The 24,017-nt window shown below is 37.5% G+C and overlaps 1 protein-coding gene across 1 annotated transcript in view; it reads right to left on the minus strand.

The window, feature by feature from the left end:
- LOC131076525 (putative glycerol-3-phosphate transporter 1) overlaps positions 1 to 22,982 on the minus strand; it is a 45,370-nt gene extending 22,388 nt beyond the window's left edge. Inside the window, exon 1 of the mRNA XM_058013764.2 lies at positions 21,209 to 22,982. Coding sequence (XP_057869747.2) covers positions 21,209 to 22,292 — 1,084 coding nt within the window. The 5' untranslated portion in view covers positions 22,293 to 22,982. The remainder of the gene's footprint in view (positions 1 to 21,208) is intronic.
- Between the last annotated feature and the right edge of the window lie 1,035 nt (positions 22,983 to 24,017).

Raw genomic sequence — 24,017 nt, forward strand, 5'->3', positions numbered from 1 at the left:
ATTCAACATCAAATCTCATTTTGAGATGAATAGGAAAAAAAATAAAAATTTAAAGCTAAACAAACAAAGAACATTGAGAATCAGAAAATAAAACCAAAAAAACAAGAAAAACCCTACCTTGTGCTTGAAAAATCTCTCCCTCTCTCTCCCTCCCACTTGTATAGAGTTAAGTTCAACATCAAATTTAACTCTATAAAATTTGATGTTGAATCTTGAGGGCAAAATGATGAATCATTCATCATTTTGCCCTCGAGATTCAACATCAAATCTCATTTTGAGATGAAAAGGAAAATTAAATATTTTTTGCTAAACAAACAAAGAACAAAAAATGATATTGAAAATCAGAAAATAAAACCAAAAAAAGAAGAAAAACCCTACCATGTGCTTGAAAAATCTCTCCAAAATGCAGTAGAATCTTCGTCCTCCTCTTCTTCTTGCTTCTTCTCACTCCTATCACACTTGCAATCACTTTTCTCACCCCTTCAATCAGACTTCTACAAGTTTTTCCTCCTCTTCAGCTTGCTGGAAAAAAAATCAGTCTTCCAAAATGAGAGTGGAATGAACAAAAAACATGGTTTTGTGTTGTTTTGGGGGAAAGGGTGGGGCCCACGTCCAATTAGGGTTACCCCTTAACCCCCAAAAAGTCAATTTGTTTTTATATTTTCATTTTAAGCCAAGGAAAACACGTGGGGCGACGGGAGACGTTTGGGCATCTCCCCGTCCCTCGAGAGACGTCTCTCGACGGATGGGGAGACGCCCAAACGTCTCCCAAGGAGACATGGAGACATCTCCCCATCTCCGACGGCGTTTGGGTGGTGGTAGCGAGGGACGTCGCATCCCCGTCCCCCCGTCCCTTCTTACCCTCTTCACTCTCAACAAATGTTCAAATGTCATTCAACTCGCTCACCTTAACGACTTGATCATGAACATGTCCAACTCAAACCTAACCCTTATCAAAATCTAGGATTTGCAACACTCATGCATTGTGAGGCGAGGTTTTGCAAGCAGCTCAACACTTAGGGTGGGCTCCAACTTGATCTGATGCTTGCAAATCCTATGTAATGTCCCCTACTAGGAGGTTGCCAATTTTCCAATAATCAACAACCATTACTTAATATTATCATGCCTTAAATTAATTTATTAAACTAGATAACCATATTTATTCATAGTACAATTGATAGTGGCTATATTCAAGCCCCAATTCTTACTTCCTTTCTAATCATCAACCCTGGATGGGGATTTACTTGTCTAGGGCACAATGACAGCACCTCCATAAGTGGGCCCAGGTTTCACAAACATCCGTCCAGACCACCCTTGGGGCTCACCTAATTTGGGATGGATTTACCCCGCCTCTCACTAACAACACCATGCCTCTCCTTATGGGGGGAGCAATAGAAATGATTAAGTAATTGGGCTATTAATATAATAGTCTTTCATGTACTACGAATATATATGAAATTAAGTATGATTGTCATACATATTGCAGTCTATAATAATATTAATATTAAATTCTGCATAAGAACCTTATCGGGCTTCATATATTAAGCATGCATATTAAGCACATCCCCATGCATAACACCAAGAACAGGGATATTACTGCCTGTAACTTAATAAAAGTTCTGATCTGATCGATGATGATGTCCCTGGATGTTTTTGATTCCTTTCCCTTATATCATGCAATGTGTGGGAGAGGTCACACCTCTTCATCATGTATGCCCTTTGGCAAGAGACAAATCCTTTCACCATTAACACCCTTTAAAAGAGTGCAACTCTTCATTATTTCTGTCCTTTGAAAGGTACACAACCTTTCACAATCAAATCTGCACTTCTGATTCCCAAATTATCCCCCCTTCAAATGAGTTCTCTTCTCCCTTTTATACCTCATATTTGGGGGAGTCACAACTAATCGTTTCATGCCTTTTGACCATTCATTAACTTTAATCAATTTTTAATTATATTCTTTAATATTTTTATTTTATTTATTTTTTTATACTTTTGTATTTCAATTTTATGATTATTATTTATTATTAAATTATATTTCAAATTGGGGACATTACATCCTACAGAATTGCAAGCAATCCTAGACTTTACTATCAATATCCACTCCCCAACTCACCTTTAGGCTTTGACAAAATTGACTAATACTAAACTAAGCCGAAACACCTAACCTAGCCAGCAAAAGAGGGGTCCCCATTTGCAATGGGGCAATGTGTGAAAACATCACAACATATTTGTAGTAGGCTTGCATCAAAATCGAAGTTTGAGTCCAAGTCATGGTCACTATAAGGGGCTCCCTCATCCAACATAACCTCAACCAATCCTTCATGTGCCTCCTCCTCATCAACCCATATAACATCTTCAAGAACAACATCCCAACATGAAGGTGGAGTTTGGTGATGGTTAGGGGTTTATCGATCCTATAGTCACAAGTCACTCTGTATGGCCATCAACTTCTCTAATTGTCTAAAGGTTATTCCTCTTGACTGACTAGATGAAGCTATATGTGAACCAATTTCTCTTTGAAGCATCCCTGCCATGTCACATTCAGCATCCAATTAGAGTGGTTTGAGCTATTGTATCTTTATCCATCATCACCTCTAGTTTGTTGAAAGCTAGAACACAAAGATTGACAAAGATTTTGTATGAAGTGTAGAAGAGTCTTCATTAATATACATTTTTTAAGCACTTTCGTGAGCCCTTCTTTCACATCTTTGTCATGAAATGGAAGTACTTGTGTCTAGCTACAATCCATTTGAGATTTAAAGCATAGGTTATCACATGAAGTAGGGTGTTTATAGTGTTCCACCACCACATCATATGAGATAGTTGCTCTTGGGGTAAAGAGGTGCTATTGAAATGCTGTTGGAATTTTGCCATAGTTGGAGCATTGCATGGAAGCAGCTAAATTAGCTTTCTCATTGTATCGTAATTATATTTTACAAATAATATGGTGAACGTTACTGATTTGATATCAATTTTATTTTATCCATCAAAAGGACTCACCTAGGGTAAATTTGATGTTATATAAACTATATTTATGATTGTTTCTATTTTCATTGTTATTGGGACACACATAATTCAGATTTGTGGTGATTACAAGTTTGTTATACAACAACAAATTAACTTCTAAATCATTTCATCCATCCATTTTTCTCACAAAATCTTACAGCCACATCTTCAAGTTGAAGCCCCAATACACCACATGCTACATTAAAGGCATTCAAATGCTCATCAATTGTTGTCTTTCCATCTCCATTGAACTTAGGCAGATTATATTTCGCTCCTTTGGGAAGGGCATTTAAATTAGCTCCCAGGTTCACGGACCCTATGGCAGCTCCCCATGGCTGAGCCATTGGAAAAGTGAAAGGTACAAGATTAATGACAATAGGCAAGGTAGTTCCGAGCAAGATTAGGGCTTGACAAGTAGGGGATGTGAAAGACCTTGGAGAGGGAGAAGATGGTCTACTTCTGGCTCATCTTACACGAGGGGGAGTAGCTGAAAAACTCAGATTTTGTAACTCTTGAAAAATTGGATCAACAACTCCTTCTCTTCTTAAGGATCTGATATATCTTCTAGACTCCAGTTTGTTGTGATATTCAATTCAACTATGATTTCTTGCTTGATTCAATATGCATATACTTTTAACTAGAAAGTACGGAAGGCATTTTCACATCTACACATCACTATGCTGTAAATGCAAATGTGTTTAAAATCAATTTCTAAAATGACAAAGTTCACAGACTTCGTTGCATTTCGCACTTTTCATTCAACGAAACTTTCAGACTTAATTTTTTCGCAAGCACATAATATTCCATCAGAAATAAAAGACTATTTCGGCAGAAATGAACTCTAACAGAAATCCAATTCCTTTATCAAACACACAGATTTGAATCTTCCAAAATAACCATTTCCATTCATTCACAGTTAAATGAGTATTTATGTTTGAAACATTAGATAATGCAGGACAAAATATATCAAGCCTGAAAACTAACAAAAACTCGGGCATTCACAATCTTTTAAAAACGTATAAATAGCCACACATCGGCTAACTGAAGTTTCGGGAAACACAAAGTTGCATAACTCTGCCCCTGAGTCAAGATTCAGTTCTAAAGATATAACCAAAAAACTAACTTTTTAAAACAATCCTATAATTCATCACAAAACACTTTCAAACGTCAGCACGACCGAGATTGCAGCTACGAGGCAGGATCTTCGTGCTGGTTTTGTGTTGTGCTGGAGACATGTTTCCACTCCAAGTGAGCAGCTAAGAAGTTTTGTATAATGGCAAAGTTCAGGATTCCGATATGTGCAATCCTCTGGCGCCACATCTCTTTATCTCGCCGAACCTGGGCCACGATATTTGCATGATTTCCCAAGTGTCCTATGCATAGGAAAAGAAGGGATTCAATCTTCACCACCGTTGAGGAGTTGTTAGTTGTTAGAACCTTTGTTTCCCTAACATAGTTAATTTCCCTTCAAACGATTGAGTAATGACTTCTAAACTTTCTATGGTTTTTCCATCCTCTTTCAGGCATTTAATCCCTATACACTTCAAATCTTTTTGCATAGATAGAACGAGTTAAGATAACTTGTCTTGCAGTTTAGCAGATTCACCGCATCCCTGTTCTACTACACAATTTCGCCACTCAATGTTTCTCTTGCTCACGTAGAGAATGTTATCATCCGGACCCTGTACTGATTTTTCCGACAGAAATTTCATGATACCATATTTCTGTACATCAGCCATTTGAGCTACCACAACTCTCCATTTGGTTCCCTCTTTCTTCCAATTGGCAATTTTTGTTTCAAGTTCTTTCATTACAGCTATGGCATTCTCATACACCTTGCTCAAATTTTTGAAATAATCTGTGCCGGATTGTGCAATCCCATCCAACCATTCTAGGAAAATTTCAGTCACCATTTTACTCTTGTGAATTTGTCCCAGAAGCTTTTGATTAACAGATGACTTAGTATTGAATAACATAGGCAACTGTGAAATCGGCTGAGCATTAGGATTATGAATGGCGTCTATATCTCCTGCCATATGCCTCAGCATTTCTTTGAGATTCTTCTTATCCTTCTCATCTTTCCATGTCTTGTTAATTATTCTTTTAGTGGAGGCCTCCAAACGGTATACATATGCCACACTCAACCCAGCACCAAAATTAACCTTTTCAACATTGAAATCTTTTGCTGACAGATTCTCTACTTCCTTATCCGAAACAGAACGTGTTATCTAAGCAGTCCAACTACCTGCATCCTGATCAAAATCAATCTTGGAAACCGTCTTCAACCTTTTAGATTTCGAAGTTTTACCCAAGCACTTGCTAACCATGTCTTCAATAGGAACCGAGACAGGAACCACATTCCTTTTCTTGCTACTAAGAGCGGTGTCCAACCAATGGGGAGTACTAGGACCTACATCTTTCTTTGCTTGGGGTTGCTCAATACTTACATTAGATAAGATCAATGCACCTTCAGTGCCCTCTCCTTCTTTTTTAGGTTCTTCAACATCTCCAACTTCCAAGGTGGGTATCTCAATATTTAGTTCTGCCATTCTATCCTCAGCTTCTGGAGACCCTTCCAAATCAACCACCACTGAACCTTCTGGCAACTTTTTGTCCTAATTCTTGGTTCTTGACCTGGTAACACGAGCTGGAAGTTGGCTAACAAGGGACTTCTTTGAACCTTTGACAGTATTTGCCTCAAGCTTAACCTTGGCACCACCTACATCACAAGTTTTAACAAACTTATTAAATGAAACTTTTTGAAAGGGAGAATCTTTGATAACAAGTTTTCCCAGTCTCTGTTTTCGCAGCCACTGCTCAGTTCTACGGATAACAGGGAAAGTCCTCATCTGAAACCGATCTTCCTTCTTATCCCACTCTATCTCAAGGATTGGGGAGCCATGAACTTTTTCTGCATGTTGTGGGTCAATTAAATCTTCTCCATTATCCTCAATTCCCGTTATACTCATTTTGAGTTGAAAAGAAATAATTTGGTCTACTGTGAACCTAGAAAATGTTCTCCGTCTCACTTCAAACTCATCCCTGCAATCTTCCCAAAAATCTTCGAGCTGTGAAACATGAGAGAAACTCTCTTTAAGAGCTAAATGTGCCTGAGCATAACCTTTGTTGTTGAAATTTGGTCGAGCAGCATAGGGTTGAAGGTTAAGCTTCTTGAAATCAACCTCCAGGTTCAAGGCATCAGAAACAGAGAGACAAATATAATAACCCAACCCAACTAGGAAAGATATGCCCGAATCTTGTCTAGCCGGAGTTTTCTTGTCAATATGAGCAAGCTGCCTACACAATTCAATTAGCACAAAGCGATCAAGGGCAAACCTTGGCAATTTAAATGGTTCTCCTTCGAACCTTCCAACCTTGATATAGGTGAACCGAGGATACTGAATGAAATAGCTTCCATATGTACTCACTAGCTGCATTGCCTCATCAGATAACCACTTGTTCACATTTCCTCGCAGTTCATAAACTAGCCTCCCTGCAAATACATCATGAACTCTTCAGAAATCCCCATGACATTTTTGTAGCAAGAGGTGTGAGTGGTAATCATAAATTTTCATCCCATCAAACCATTCTGCATGATGTAGTCCTGGCCCAAGTCTAACACATGCCAAACAGTAAAACAAGTATGAGGACATGTAGAAATTCTTGTTTCCGAGACAATTACTTAGTCCCTCATGCAATCTCTCAGCAATTAATTCCGCCCAATCTATATATCTCTTTTCATCCAATATGACTTGGATGTAAAAATACATCCAATCTTCCCAATAAAATGCCTGCTGACTTCCTTTTACTTTATGCAACAAGATTACAATATCCCTCGCTTCTTTAATCAAATGCTCTCTAGTCAAAGGCTCAGGCAATTTGGAACCACCCTTTTGGAATTTCAAGAGCCAATTTTTGGCTATAACACTTCTGTACTGGGTTTTCTTTTATGAGAAAAACCCATACGAGGTGGTTATTGTCCAATCTTCATATGGTTCTTTAGCAGGAATTTTAAAGACCGCCATAATGGTTTCCCTATTCACATTCAACAAGACGCCCCCATTTGCATTTCTGATGCATCTATGTTCGGGATCATATTTGTTCATGCACTCAAGTACTAACTCAGGGTATTGTATGGCAGAAGGGAAAACTGAAGCTTCTATTAACCCACTGTCAACAATTCTTCCCATCATGGGTGAACTAGAGGGATTTCTGGCTCTCTCCAAAAATTCATCTAAATTTGCGTGAGCTAGGGACGTATCCCCAAATTCTGGAAGAGAACAACCTAGACCAAATTCTGGCCCTTTCATACAACTGTGTCTACTAATTCTGAGAAAATTACCTCCAGCGCTGAACCTCCACCTTTCTTAATTAAGCTTTTTCATGAAGATACAAATCATTTTGTACAAAAGAAAACGATATAAATGGCTAAAAATCCGGTTTCATGATTACCACAACTCATTCACTCGTGTGAGTAACGGCGGAGATGACACTTCTGACACTCACTTTTATTACATAACACTTCGCGTGATATCCTATCAGAAAGATGATTACGACCTTGTGAAAAATCTTTTCAAATAAATCAACGAGATTCCTGGAATATTCCTTGTATGACATCGGTCTTTTCCCTTTCTTGGCCTTTGCTTTTGCAAAGCACCCATTTTAAATGTAGAAAGGCTGAACAAGTGAACTCACAAACCAAGAAAGGTTCAGCGGTTCAAGATCATTTCCCACGCGAGCTTTCTGCACAAGTTAAACTTGACAAAATTTTCCAAGACATAGGATAGATATAAAGACTCAATGAACCATTTACCAATGAACCAATGAACTAAATTCTGGGTTCAAACAAAAAGGTTCAAAGACACAAATATTTAAACATAAAGATGCATTGGTTGAGACGAACCGACTATGCTAAAATTGACACACACATTATCAGGGCATGAATATTCCAATACAATATAAACCAATGAATGCCAAAAATAGGGAGTAACAAATGCAAAGCATTCCTGCAAGCAGATACACTATAACTGCAAAACTGACACCGAATCAACTACAAATCAAATGAGAGCATGAAACCTTGGATATAACATCCTTTTGCATCCACCAACATCATACTACAACCGCAAGCAAAGATGAATCAATGTGGCACAATGCGAACCAAAAAACTAAACCCAGTTTGACAAACTATTCACCAGAACAGTCACAATCAAAATCTGTAGCAGACATTTGAATACATCTTCAATGCTCTAGAATAGCCATATGACAACTAGACATATCATCTACTATAATTGCCATCAACCATCATACATCAATATGAACACATGAGCAGACACGTGATACAGCACCACTGATTCATACATCAATATGAACACATGAGCAGACACCTGATACAACACCACCGATCACATACTTCCGAACCAACTTCCGAACCTTGGTTGACATCAATGACAACACAATCATATTTGCAACAATCTCCGCCTTTGTCATTGATGGCAACACTTGTGCAATCACGAGCATATCTCTCCCGAACACTAGTATATCTCTCCCCCTTTGACATCAAGGACAAAGGGCGACTTTGCCCCACTATACAAACTCATTTTATCTCTGCAAAATTTATTCCCCTATCTATAACAACTCCCTCTTAGGGTATGAACAAAATTGAAAACAAAATTGTACTCCAGCATTCTTCTAATCACCCTCATATAACTATATAGGAACAAAAATTGTCTTACTAGCAACAACTAGGGAACTTGCATAGCTAGGGGCATGATTCCCTTGTGAACGAACTTGAGTTTAGACCCTAGTGGTCTTCCAATCTTCTTCCACAGGCCAAGATATTGTACTAACTTTCAATATTAAAAAGAAAATCCTCTGCCTCACTACAACTCTCCAGAACTTTAACTACCTAATCCAATTTCTGAGAGTCTTCAAGAAGTCTCGCCATGCCGGTGAGTTGCAAGTCTACAATATCTCTCTGATGACCGAACTACTTAATCTTATCTTTCTAATTAGTCAACAGATTTAGCTGCATGTATAAGTTTTCAATTTGAAGCCTTCCATTACCATCCACATCCTTCTTCAAGTCTATAGTACTGGATAACTGTACAATTTGTGATTCGATAATATCTATCTATCCCTTAATATCCTTAGTAGATTCAGGCCACTGGTGACAAGACCTATATGCCTCCACAACATTATTTACACTCTTCTCAAAAACTTTTATGCTATCTTGTAGGCTAATATATGTTGTTGCACATATCTACTAACCCTTCTAATCTCTTCTCTTCCGCATTCTTTTGTACATCCTTCAAAACTTTAGCTTCCAATTTGAAGCATATTCCTTAAAACCATTAAGCAGCACCTATAGTTGCTCCTCACTTGAAAAAGCTCTCATCCAAAACTACTTCTGGAAGTTCTTCATGAAGGACTTTCACCGCATCATCAATGAAATCTGTGACCTAATGAACTTCTTGCGAGCAGAATGGTCAAGTATATCACCCAAATGAAGTATATGCAAGGGAGACAACTGGTTAAGATCCATCTTACCTTGAGACATAGGTACCTAAAGTACCTTAGAAGTACTCATCGTTTCAAAGTGCAACTATAGACTTAACAAATCTGATACAGAATCTTCGAAAGGTCCAAAAGATTCTCGACCATGCTCCACATTCTTCTCTTCCTCTGTCATCTTCTCCTTTGCTGGTTCCTTCTCCGAACTCTTCTCCTTCTCTAAAATCTTCTCACCAATTGTTTCTACACCCTTGTCTATCTCCATTAGATTGTCTAAACCAATTTTCGGACCTGCATCATCATCTTTCTACTCATCAATCTTTTTCTTTGAATCATCTCCAATATTACTATCACTGGGACCATTGACTTCAGTTACCACCGGACTAGTATCAAACACATTCTTCTTCAATTCTTCTGCCACATCTTCTGCTATCTCTTCTATGTGTCTGACTAACCTCTAATAGTCATCTGGATCCTCACCCATGAGGAGGCTGACTCTCTCTTTCATTTTGAACCTTGTGTTAAGAGTTTGGACGATCTTCGCCCTGTCGTCCTAAGATAAGGGCCTGCATACTATATCTAATGCACAAGTCCATATGTTGGATTTCTTCCTTACAACATCCTTTCTTCTTTCTGTCAAGGCCTCCAACAACTCCACTAGTAGTTTGTCAACAATATCAGTAACATTCTTGTTGAAAGTGATCAAGTACTAGACAATGGCCTTCTCTATTGTTATCTTGTCTGTCGAAGGGGCATCCTTAAACAATCCTACAAACACCTCCAAGGAATCATGCTGACAGATAGCACTCACCAAATTGTTAAGATCAAGAAGTTGTTAATCAATGTCAACTGGAGGGATATTAGACTTCTTCTTTCCCTTTTTTGTTTTGTTTTCTTTCTTCTTTTCAACTACCATCTCCTTCTTCTTAGTAGGGGTCTCAACTAGGGAGACCAATGCTCTCTTTCTCTGACTGAGAGGGACATCATCCTCTACATCCACATGATCCTTCTTTTCATGTCCAGTCTTTTTGGAACTTTCCCTTATCACAAACTTTTCTTTTTGCTCTTCTTCATTTGCGCTACTACTATTGTCCAACTCCTCAGCAATAGTCTCTGGACCAAATTTTTCTCTTGTGGCCTTCTGGTTGGGTCTTTGGCCCTTCTTCTCACTTGACACTACTCTCACAAGGGTTCCGGAGGAACCAATCTTCACCGAAGGAGAGGCAGATGCAGACCTACTTCTCCTTTGAGCTTGCTTACCAAATACCTCAAACACCGTGGGCAGATTAATCTTTTTGTACAAATTCTCCATTCTCTTAGCATGAGCTTGCTCTGACTTGTTTCAGAACATCTTGTTTGGAATCTTAGCAGCTCTCCCAAACCTTTCTTCATTCGAATCTACCAGCAATTGCAGCAATGTCTCAATGTTCTTCTCAACATACTCCTCAAATATCTCATATGGTAGCTCCAATAACCAAGCAATCCTTGGCTCAACAGCTTCAATGTAACAATGGTCCTTGCTGACCAGAAATGTGACTTCATTTTTGTATTTCTAGATCAATCCACCATGGATTCTTTCTCTTTCTTGCATCTTATCCTGAAAATTCTTAAACCAACTTGAATACACAGTGTTGTATGCCTCTATGTCCTTAATAAAACTTCTAATGTGTTGCTTTATTTGTACTAAAATAGGAGTGAACTTGTTCCACACTTTACTCTTAATCCCTGGAGGCTCATTCATAAACATAAATGCTAAACAGATTATCAGTGACCCATACCTAAACGAGTACTTGGTGTGACTCATATAAAGTGGTTTATTAAAAATTTACTGGAGGTGAAGTGTACATTGGTGATAATACAAACCACAAGATAATAGGGCATCAAAAAGTGAATTTGTTGTTGAAAGCTAGTAGAACAGAGAGTCTTTTAGGTGTCTTCATACTCCAAGATTAGCAAGAAATTTAATTTCAATAAGCAAGATGAATGATGCAAGTGTTCGTGTAATTTTCAGCAAGAAGAATTGGAAAATGGTAAACAGATTTTTGCTATCAACAAAAGGAATTAGGCATAGAAGGCTTTTTGTATTAGAGGTTAGTACCATGAAGGACAATAACAACTCCTCCATGGTCCATGAACAAACAAGTAACTTGCAAACAGAACCATGTTGTGGCATGAGAGAATGTGTTTCATTAGTGAGACAAGTCTTAATAATTTGAAATCAAAGGCTATGGTAGAAAGCCTTGAAGATTGTCTCATGACTTCAATTTTTGTGAACATTGTGCTTATGGAAAGCATAACAAATGTACCTTCTCATGGAAAATCTTTATATTATGCTTCATTTACAAATAATCTCTCTAGAATGTCTTGGGTGTTCAATTATAAATCTGAATTTTTAGCAGGTATAAGGAGTAGAAGGCTCTTGTTGAGAACCAAACAAACAAAGAGGAAGATTTGAGAAGAGAATAGAGGAGAATTTTGCTTGTTTAATTTTGATACTTTTTGTTGGAATAATGGGATAGCAAGGCAAAAGACTACTCCATGCACATTTGATCAAAATGGAGTGGTTAAAAGGTTGAATAGTACATTGATGGAAAATGCAAGAAGTATCCTAAGCAGTGCTGGTCCAGAGAAAAAAAATTGGCCAAAGTAATGTGCACTACTTGTTATATCATCAATAGGTCTCCTACTTTAATACTTGTTGATAAGACTCAATATGAGGCTTGGAATGGTAAAAGACCTCCTTTTGGTTATTTAAGAATCTTTAGTTTGATGCATGTGTGCATATAGCTAAGGAGAAAAGAAAAAAGCTAGATAGAAAAACTGTTAAGTGAATATTCATTGGTTATAGTGAAAATGTAAAGGTTATAAGCTTTGAAATCTTGTTTCTTTGAAAAAAGCTTATAGTAGGCTCATTATTTCAGAGAAATTAATAGTTCTACTTCTAACAGTCAAACCCAAAGGAAAGTGAAGAGAAAGGTGATTAAAAGAAAGAGATACAGTTTGATGCAAAACAAGAAACTAAAAAGATAAAGAATTTCAAACTCCATCCTTGAGAAGGTACAAATAATACCAAAAATAAACACAGAAAGGTATAGCTTTGTTTGTTTCCATTGCCTATTTTGTTTAATATGCTACTTAGTAATAAAGATGATCCTAGAATTGTGTGTAAGCCTTTGTTATCAAAGGAGAGCAAGTTTTGGAAAAGGACCATGGGATGGCTTCCCTTGATAAAATTAGTAATAGGATTTGGTAATATTACTCTAGAAAGAAAGGTCATTGGTTGCAAATGGGTCTTCAAAAGGAAAGGAAATTTAGAATGAAAATTGGACAAGTATAAAGCAAGGTTAGTGACAAAAGGGTATTTCCAAATTGAGGGAAAGGATTTGGGGGAGATATTTTCTCCTATTACTCATTTGAATACAATTAGATTCCCATTATTTGTAAGTGATTCCACTCCCTTACATCAACACTTAATCAATTTAAAATTGCTTTCTCCCTGAACGCATTGTGCATATGTGCATGCACAAAAGTGAAGAGACCCCTTGGATGCAACACTTGGCATATTTTCATGTTTCTTTCCTGATTTCATGAATGTCCTGCAGAAACTTGCCTTGCCTTACTCTCTTTACGGTCTGATTTTAGGGTTCAGATCTGTATTATTATGCTTTACTTTCTGATTTTGATTGCGGGTCAAATCTTCCACCTTTTAGGTCTGATATGATCTGATTACTGATGAACGCATGTGAAAGACATCTCTGCACAGCGGGTTTAATGCCTGTGTATGCATAAACCTGAGTGGGTTTGAGACCTCATGTTACACAACATGCTGAACGCATTCTGCATGTATAGATGCACAAAAGTTGGTGGAGAGCATTGTGCAGACAGGATTGCACTATGCGCTTAAGGAGTTTGACACTTGGTTGTTTTTCTTTTTCTCCTTCACTCAAACTAGAGCATACATTGTTGAGTGTCTTGCACAAACATGGGGCAAGTATATGTTTTTCTTGCATAAGTTTGAGTTTGATCCTCTCAAGACTAGCACCTGGTGACTTGCTACAAGTTGAATCAATCCAATAGCCTTATCCCCCCTTAGCGCATTCTACATGGGTGGCTGCACAATATCATCAAGGAGAGCACACATGCATTATGCACCCAACACAATACTTGGTTGAATTTTGGATGCCCTCATTAAATCAACATCCCCTCCTATCTAGGTCGCCATTTTGATCAGGTTTGCGTTAGATTTCTTTGAGGTTGAGGCATCTTGGAGTTAAGACCATACACATACTCCCTTAGAGCACATAATACATGTGGTCATGTACAAGTTAGGCATGGAGTACGTGTACGAGTGTACATCTAGGACGCACATTACATGTGAGGGTGCACAACATTGGGCACATTGTGCAGGTGAGCTTGCAATATGCGCCCACCTTCACACTTAGTAAAATTTTCATCCTTGTTCACAATTTTGAAGGTGCCTTGATCTTTTCACATGGTGAAGATATCCTGAGCTTGCTCATTGATAGGTTTGAGATTCCTTGATTGTGTTTAGGGTTGGAGAGAGTTGGGTGCATTATGATGATGTATTTGCACAAGATGTTGAGGCAGTGTTCTCTCTAGACTTAGTCAATATCGCTCCTCTAGGCCTGAGCTCACAACATAGATTTTGACACTCACAACCCCAAAGTGACATGCTTGCAGTTCCTGACAGAACTACAAACAATCTTACCACTCCAAGCTTGCACATTGTTAAACCCTAATCAAAGGCATCTAACATCCCTAGCAATACTTGGTGACTCGGCAACATTTGACAATATTCCCTGCTCGATGACAACTTTGCAACTTTGACATCTCCTAGCAACCTGACCTCAACTCCTCATCCTAGACTGACAGAACCAACCTCCACTTATAAGTAAAGGTTAACAACCAAGAAACTATTGCCAAGCCAACAAAATGGCCACCCCAAAGGCAAAAAGTGGGGTCCCCATTTGCAATGGGGCGATGTGTGATTACGTCACAACAGTATGCACAGGACCTGATATTGCTCAATCAGTTGGAATGTTAAGTATGTTCATGTCCAACCCACGTTAAGAACATTGAACTGTGGTAGAAAGGATTTTCAGGCATCTTTTTGGTACTTAAGTTTCTTCAATGTGCTATTGCGGGAGTCCTATGAGTGGGGTGTTCGATATATCCAAGGGTTTTGAAAATGCAGATTGGAAAAGCGATGTGGATGGCAGCAGGTCCACAATTGGCTATGTTTTGTCTTGTTTGGTGGGGCTATCAATTGGATGAGTAAAAGGAAATCAGGTGCTGAATATATGGCAGCAACTCATGCTTGCAAGAAAGCAGTTTGGTTATAGAGATTATGCATAAGTATTGCTTTTGTTTAGAAATTAGTGAGCATTAGTTGTGATAGTCAAGTGTTGTCTGTTTAGCCAAGAATCCTACATTCCATACTAGGAGCAAGCACATTTATGTTAAGTATCATTTTGCTCATGACATGGTGGAGGATAAGAAGTTGTTGGATAAAGTTGACACCTTGGAGAATGTTGTAGATTCTCTTACCAAATCAGGTAGCACAAAAAAGTTTGTTTGGTGTAAGAAGGCTTTGGAAATCTTTAGTTGATCATGGTTCCAACCCTTTATGCTATGTATACAACAAATGGGAGATTGTTGGGATTAAGTATTGTACACCTTGCGTAAAACATTTTATGTTGGTGGTTAAGTGTGGGATGCTAAACTTGGTTATATCAATTTTCTCCCATGCAATTGTTGTATGTAACATTAGAAAAAAAGAAGACAAGAAATCAAGGCAAACTAAGGCCACTTCAAGACAACATGAAGAGTCACAAATTGGGCACCATTCTCCAAGTGCACCTATTTGACCTTGGTAGTTGAAAAGTCACAAGGGGTAGGTGAAGGATCACAAAGGTACATGAAAGGTCACACATGGGGAACCCTTGAGGTGTGTGAATCCATGGTTTTGGATTCTTGTTTGCAGATACCATTTGTGGTTTTTTGTATTACCCACTCGATAAATAAGAGGCTTCGAATAGTGATTTGAAAGAGATGTTTTTGGAGTAAGGAGGTGCTAAAGGAATTCTGTTGGAGTTGACACACAGAGAGGAGACACCTGAATCAGCTTTCTGAATGTATCGTACTCATATTTTACTGATAATATAGTGAGTAGTACTCTTTTGCTGCCAGGTTTTTTTTCTGAAAGGATTTTCCCATTGTAAATTTGGTATAATGTGAGCTCTGTGTGATTTTTGCTCATTTACATTTATTGTTCAGATTTATGATGATTACAAGTTTAATATAAAACAGAAAATTAACACCTAAATCAGATTATTCATTCATTTTTTCTCAACATGGACTTCTAAAGAAAATTATTAGTGACAAAGATAAAATATTTATGAATAGCTTATAGGTATTGTTTAACGATGTTGAGAGCATCTTAACCCCAGGTACCATTATCAGCCCCAACTAGAGGTACACACAAAAAATTGTCAATGCATACCTACAAAGGAAGTTGGTGAATTATGTTGTAGAGAAGCAGAATTCATGGCCAAAATGGTTGCATTTTGCAAAGAAAGTGTTCAACAAAGCATATCAGACAACTATTGCTATGTCACCATTTAAGTTATTGTACAATTGCAATCCCCCCCTTAAAACACAATTTGGCCTCCGAAGAAACCAAATTGTAATGTCTATCATTCCTTGAAGAAAGTCGCCAAATCTTGAAACAGCTTAAGGGTGGCTTAATATAGGATGAAATATGAATAAGAACGGCATTAAAGTAAGAGAGTTTGATGTAAAAGATTGGTTTCTGTTGAAGTTGCGATTCCATGAGGTGAAATCTGAACACACTAAATGCAGTGTGTCTATCATTCCTTGAAGAGTGCCACCAAATGTTGAACAGCTAAAGGGTGGCCCAATATAGGATGAAATCTGAATAAAAACAACATAGGGTTCTCTTGAAGTTGCAATTCTATAAGCAAAAGTCTCTTTAAGGGAAAGTAGTAGAGAAATTTGGGTACTAATACCATGCCGTACATGATATTGGTAGAAGTAAGAAGGGTTGCATACACTCTTAAGCAACCTAGAGGAATTCAAGTTGACAATACTTTTCACATCTCAAGCTTAAAGAGAGTAGTCACACAAAATATCAAAATTTCAAATGCCTTTTCAGTTCTATATGTAAGCCATGGTTATCAAGAGTTAAAAACTTAAAACCATTGAATCATGGGGACACGTTCCCCTCAAAATCCTCATGTTTCTGGGACAAGGATGTTTCTAGGATGTGGGGACTTGGTGGGAACGTCCCCCCGCCACACCACCACTTCTGTCGAGACATCAAGGACGTTGGGGATGTGAGGACCTCTCAGGAACTTCCAGGAGTCCCCTAATTGTCCCAGGGACTCCTAGGAGTCTCTCGTCGCCCCCAATAAAAAACTCTAACCCTAAACAAAAAATGGTGAAAATTTTGTGAAAATGGCATTTGTAATGAAGGTTTGTGAGGTTTTGGAGGCCTTATTTGGCATTGCCCCTCAACCCTGTTGGAGGCTCTACCCCTAGACCCTCACAAGGGGCGTGTCCCTTGACCCCACCAGGGGCTTTGTCCCAAGAAACCCGTAAGGGGTGCTGCCCCTTGACCCATTTGGGAGCTCTGCTCCAAACCTCCACAAAGGGCACTGCCCCTTGACCCCAAACCTCCACCCACCATTCTAATTGTTAATGCAATCATTGCTATGTTTTTTATGTTTATTAGTTTAAACTTCACTTAGTATGCCAAAGTTTCATTTGCAATTCTTATACTTATTCTTGGTTAGTTCCCAAAGTTCCAAAACTCTGCCCACCATTTGTTAACGTTCAAATTTCAATGCAATCATTCTCATGTTTTTAATGTTTATTAGAGTAAACTTTACATAGTGTGGCAAAGTTTCATTTATAGTTCTTATACTATTTCCTTACACATATTTTTATAACTAATTTTTCAAGTACTATATGTATATACACCACTCCCCCCGGCCGCCATCCCCAAACTTAGGACCTAGGTCCCCCATCCCCAAAACATGTCCCCCGTCCCAAAACTCCATGGAACAATGGTTAAAAGTATACTAATAGAGAATGTCCAAAAACAGCATATAACCATGTTTAATACATAACTGCCACCAAATCTGCATGTTTCTAACCTGTCGTGCCCAAATAATTCAAAAAAAACAATCAAAACCAGAACATGTATCAAACAATGAATAAAATGCAGGTAATCGAAAAAAATTGCAATTTATATGCATGAAATTCAAAAAACTGCTGATTTTCAGTCAACCCATGGGCTTTTGCCTATAAAGCCATCTAACTTGTCTTTTGTTTTTTTGACATTTTTATACTTTCAAGCAGGAGGTACATAGATTTTCAGAATTTCCCATGTGATTGCAAAACATCAAAGCAGAAATTTTGTGAATTTTGAATTTCGTATTCTCCAATTTTGTTTTCTATATTAGATATGACAATTGACTAAGGACTTGTGACTTGAGTGATGAGTCTCTGACATATTGATACTTAATAAGAATTATAATTGAAGTGTTCAACATTTGTTTCTCTTTCTACGCATTCTATTTGGCATTAAGTAACATTTGCAGTTATTTTTTCAGTGTTTTATGAATATTTAACATCTTTTAATTTGCCCTTTTTTTCCATGTTTTTCCCATTTTTAACCTGTGTAATTAAATTCCAATTAGACTTTTGATTTTCCATGTAGGCATAATGTGATTGTGCATGTCCCCAACTCAAGCAATGAGGCTTAACTATGCATTGGCTGTCCTTTCCTTGGATTACCCGAGAGGAAGAGGACTTAGAGCATTGTTGGGTAAGTGTTAAGAGTCTTTGGCTTTTTCTCTACTCTAAAGTTGTGGGCATGTCTTTTTATGCAACTTAAGTGACTCTTAGCATAAAGATTTAATATTTCTCCCTTCTGAGTTTAATGAGTTAAGAGGCATGTACTTTAAGCGATTTCTATTAAACATATGCGAAAAAGGGTAAGGGGGCATAGGAAATTAAGGAGCCTATTGGTTCATTTTTGAGAGTTTTATTTGGATCATTGAATTGAGCTTGCAATGGATCTATGGCTGAGATTAAGTCATTCTTTTGGGAGTCATTATATAACATAATAGGGTTCTCTTGGAGCTCATTATGTGATCAGACTTTTCTCTATTGCTGCTGCAATCTTTGCCTTGAGGTTAAAAACCCTTGAGTATCCCTGGTTTCAGAGAAACATACGGGCTCCCCCTAGTCAGAAGGGTGTGTTTTGGTGGAAGGGCTTTGGTCTATGATGCCCTAGCACATCATTTTCAGAGAAGCATCTTCTTATCAGATTTAGAAGCCATTTTGGAGGTGTGATTCAGAGTCATTAAACTCAGATTTGGACAATCAGCAGCAAATTTCTTGCATATTTTGGAGCATCATTGAAGCTAACATTAGCAAGGACAAGTGAGACGTCATCGAGAGACCTAGTGCTGGTTCTCTGAGGGTTTTGGCAAGAGCAGCTAGGGTTTTGAAGGCATTTCTGAGGTATTTGAACATAAATATGCATACTGCTGATCATATTCATATTAGAAAAATTAGAAAAAATTAGTGTAAGATATTTCTGAAAATCCTCGGCAGATTTAGTGTGTTTTCTGCAACTTTTTCATATTCAGAAATTTCTAGAAATTAGCAGAAAAATCAGATAAATATTCTGAGCCTAGATCTGAGTTTGTTGAAGAGTATTTTATTTGCAAATAAAATTTCAGAATTTTCTGTTGCATATTTTTGGAGATATTGTTATTTTTCCTTTATCCCTATTTGGGGATATTACAGGTTCAAAACTTATTTTGGTACTAGAAAAGAGAAACTAAGGAGTAAGGTTTGACTAAGAATCCCACTGCAATAAGCCCAATGATTTTCACCACAGAAGGACTCCTGACACGGGAATGTCGGATGTGAAAAAAGACAAGTTTATTCGAAAAAGATTGAATAATTCAATTTTAGGAAACTACAAAAAAATAAATCCATGCAAATGCCCACAATTGCTTTAGGAGAATAAACCATACAGACTAAAGGTTGCTTAAGAGGATATACAAATAAATCCTTATAAAGGCAAAAAACCCTTTTAGAATAATAAAGCAAAGATAATTTATTTTTTAAGGAAGCTATACAGAGTGTGCCAAAATATAGAAAGAACTTTTGTGTCTATAAGTATGGCAAGACTACTCAAAATAAGGTGGTTTTCTTTATTCATATTTGTGTAATCTAGCTGATCCGGCACTCAACACATTGAATACTAGTTTGTATTCACAATTAGGAGTAGCTCACTTCATAGCTCTGGTTCTTCTGAGTTTTCGTCATATCAGAGCGGAGTTTTATTGTTTTTTATGGTGGATAGTTTAAATATCAAAAGGGTTCCAGGAATTTGCAATTAACATTTTTCAAACAATTTCTGTTTCCAATAATTTTAGATTTTGATTTGTTTGATTTCAATGATATCAGAACTAATCTAGCAGTTTCTCATATAGAAATTCTATTTCAATCTGGTAAATTTCACAAATCCAATAGAAGGCTTTCCTCTTCGAAGATGTTACGTAAAAATGCACCAAAATACTGCAGCATCCAGCACTGCCCCATTTTTGGATGAAAGCGGTTTTGTGAGAGGGAACAATTACAAAATCAAATATAATGCCCTGCAGTTAAATGGGTATTTGTGTGGGTTATAGTAGTTTGTTTAAATACATATATATAAATATAACAGGATTTCATGCGGTCAATTGTAATTTTGTATTTTTACATCAACTAGTTGTACTTTGTGCAGTCAACTGTAATTTCGTAGTTTTACATCAATTAGTTGTACTTTTCCAGTAATTAATATTAGTTGTCCTTTTCTCTTCATCAACTGTGTCATGTCAACCAGTTGTGCTTTTCTCTTAGTTAAGAGAGTTTCATGTCAATAAATTGTACTTTGTCAACTAAGTTTTATGTAATCCCATTAGGGAAAGCAACTATGAGTAGGCCCTTAAACATTACAAGTGTTTAATGCTTTGGAAAGTGGTTCTTGTGTGCAAATCTAACAAGAGAGTTTTTTTACCAAGGGCATCAACCATTCTGTGCCTTGAGACTTCTTTGGCCTGAGTGGGCATCCATAAATAATAAAATGTTCTTGCGTTCTGCATACTTCCTAGAATTCATAATTGAACCATACTACAGTTTTGATATTTCTTTTTTAAGTAGTTTTACAGAAGAAAATAAATACGTATCTGTTTGTGAGAACTTTAAGTTTCAGATTCAAGTTTCTGTTCATGCCCGCACTTTTCTGATTTAGGGTTTTTGCCAGGTTTACGGCAGTTTGAAAGTTCAATTTTTCCCAGAGGTTTGAGATTTCAAAAGTTTCAGTAGTTTCGGGTTTCTGTTATTCTCACGAGTCACAACAGTTACAGTAGGATTATGGTTGGGCTCGTGGGAAAAGCAAATTCAAACTGCCAAAATTCGTCTGAAAGTGCACTCAAACAATAGTTTTTTTATCTAATATTATTTCTAGATATATGTCAAGATTAATAATAACTTACTGCTCCTAAATAATGAACACTTAAACAAGACTGTTTCCGAGTAAAAAATGGTTAAATTAGACACCAGAGTCCAACGAGGTTAGCTCTACCTGAATGCTTAATGTAGAAAGGTAGCCAATATAAAAATGTATAAGCCACCAGCTTCGAGAAGAAAAGACATAATGCATAGGATGCGACACCCGGAATCATCCATGCTTCAACAAAACCAACGGCATTAGTGGCAGTTGAATGAATTTGGGCAGTCGTGCAAGATCGAAGGAGCCCCTCTTCCTCACCTTCCACTGTGGATTCTTCTATGTCATGTTTTCCATCGCCACTATCACCATGGATCTCTGCTTTCGATGGATCTATCGCCCCATTCATGCTGTCACAAGAAGTTCCTGTTTTGGATAATTCAATGAAGACTTTTACCGGGCCTCTGTGAGATTCTGTGGGAGGCAGTGTTCCCTTTAACAATCCAGCTTCCCCGCATTTGAGTAGACTCTGATCTTCCAAATTTATCCTTTCAGAACGAACCTCATCCACAACATCCTCAGGGTTCACAACCAAAAACAAATAAACAATAATGCCTGCCACTGCCACTAGAATTCCAGGAAGAAGGAAAGACCATCCCCATCCATATTGCAAGACAGCTACAGCAATAAGGGAGCCACATATATTTCCAATTGAAGTGTGAGCATTCCAGATGCCCATGATGAGGCCTCTCTTGCCCTTGCCAAACCAATTACCAACAATGGCAACAACAGAGGGCCAACCTGTGGCTTGGAATAGCCCTTGCACCACTTGCATACACAAATAATAAAAGAAACTGTGGATGTTGAACCAATATCCCATCCCAAACATGGCCACAAAAGTCCCACTCCCAATCATACCCACAGTAAGAAAAATGCGAAGATCGACCCTGTCTCCAACATGCCCAGCAAAAAACATCCCTATAGAATAAACTAAAAGAAATGACACATCGATCTCCCCCAACCTGGCAGTTGCAGTACTTCCATCGAAGGGCTTCCACCCACTTTTCAACACCCCTTTTGCAATGCTGATGGGTTTCCTCGAGGCATGGAAACAAGCGTATGCAATGAATGTGATTATCAACACAGAGCTCTGATAGACCTTGATTGTGGGATTGAAACACCTGTAATGCTTCAAAAAACTAATTCCTGGAGGCTCCATAATATTTCTATCATTCAAATCAACGCGACCTGAAATTTCAACATAAAGAATGATTTATCAAGAGCTCGAACAGCCCTGGCAGAATGCAGAGGGCTTCCAGCTGTATTTCGTGAAAGTGAATCACAAGATTTTGGAATCTTAATAATTCATTTTCGTGACCCACGAGAATAAACTCATATGAGAAGCTGTGTCTGATTAATGACCGTCTACTAAAAAATAGAACTGCAACTCAGCTCATTGATGTCAAATGTCCGAATTACTCCCCAGATTGTCATCAATTTTCAAGTGCTGTCAGAAACGTAGATCTACCAAATTGAATTCTACACCAAGCTGTTGTATCTTTTAAAAAACCAGATGTGCCCCACCTCTTGCTAAGCACAACATCTATGATCCGCCAGGCGCAGGACAACATGATAAGCTAGGATGAATTTGAAGTTGCCTTTGCCTTCGATCCATTCATCTGGTTTTGGCGTTCACCATCTTGTGGGTTTGAATTTGTGGCGTGAGCAACCATGCGGTTGATTTCCTATTCAAAAACAAGAATTTACAAAGAAGACGCGATAGAAATTTCACAGAATGAAAGTCAATGTCAAAAGCAGTTTGTAACAAATAAGTTGACGAAACTTTAAAAACATCTCATTAATATAAACAGAAATCAGCTCTGTTATGAAGCACAGACCTGCCAAAACTATTATCATTCTCACTGGAGATCAGCATTTATATTATATTGATGGCCTAGGATAATTAAGTGAATGAGATCAATTACGTATTAAATTAAGTTAGATAAATAAATATATAAAATTTAAATGTAAGGGTTAGGTTCATTTAGTTTTAAAATCAATAATGGAAAAATAGTTTTGATGATGTTTTGAATTTATTTATATTGTAACAAAATTATTTGTTATAGAATTTTAATTGGTAGAAAAAAATGTATAGATCAATTTTGAGTGTGTGAGTTCAACCTCAACTACTACAAACATTATCAATTACATAGAGTTGATCTATATTGCACAAGAACTACCCGATAGAATATGCACTTCAAGATTCTCTTACCTTCGTCTTCTTAATATTTGAATTTAATTTGGTGGGCTCTAAGGACATTGTTGCCCCAATAGATTAGTGTATTCTCCTAAGTCAATCCACTTGGTACATAGACTAACAATGACAAGAAATATTGAAGACATAATTCACCAACATGTAGCCTTATATGCAAAAGTGATTCTTTTATCCTTTTAGAAATCAAAGTGTATTCTAATTGTGCTTTTTATCCTCCTCAAACTTCTATTTTCTAGATAATGAATTAATTGCATGTTGAATGACTCTAAATACCAAAACGTAACAACATGTCACACAAATGTGTGCCAAGTTGGCTCATATTAAGAAAATTTGAATTTGAGTTTTGGGGTTATTATCATGTACCTCGGCATTGAACCAAGTCAATCTTAAACAACACATATATGAATCATGTGTGTAAATTGATGATCTTGAGTTAACAGATTGAATGTACAAATGTAAGTGTGAATGAGGATGTAATAATGATGAACAAATGGTGAATGTATGAAACTGATGCAGAAGAAAGTACAAAAGGGTAGGGATCAAGGCACGAATTGAACTTAGCACAAGACTGACACTTGATATGTTATTGCATTAAGTCATTTCTATCAAGGTATGATAAGTTTACCATTACCCCATTTTGATGTGCATGGGAATCTAATTGAGCATATA

The sequence above is a fragment of the Cryptomeria japonica genome, chromosome 3 (genome assembly GCF_030272615.1).
Source record: "Cryptomeria japonica chromosome 3, Sugi_1.0, whole genome shotgun sequence".
Lineage (NCBI taxonomy): Eukaryota > Viridiplantae > Streptophyta > Pinopsida > Cupressales > Cupressaceae > Cryptomeria > Cryptomeria japonica.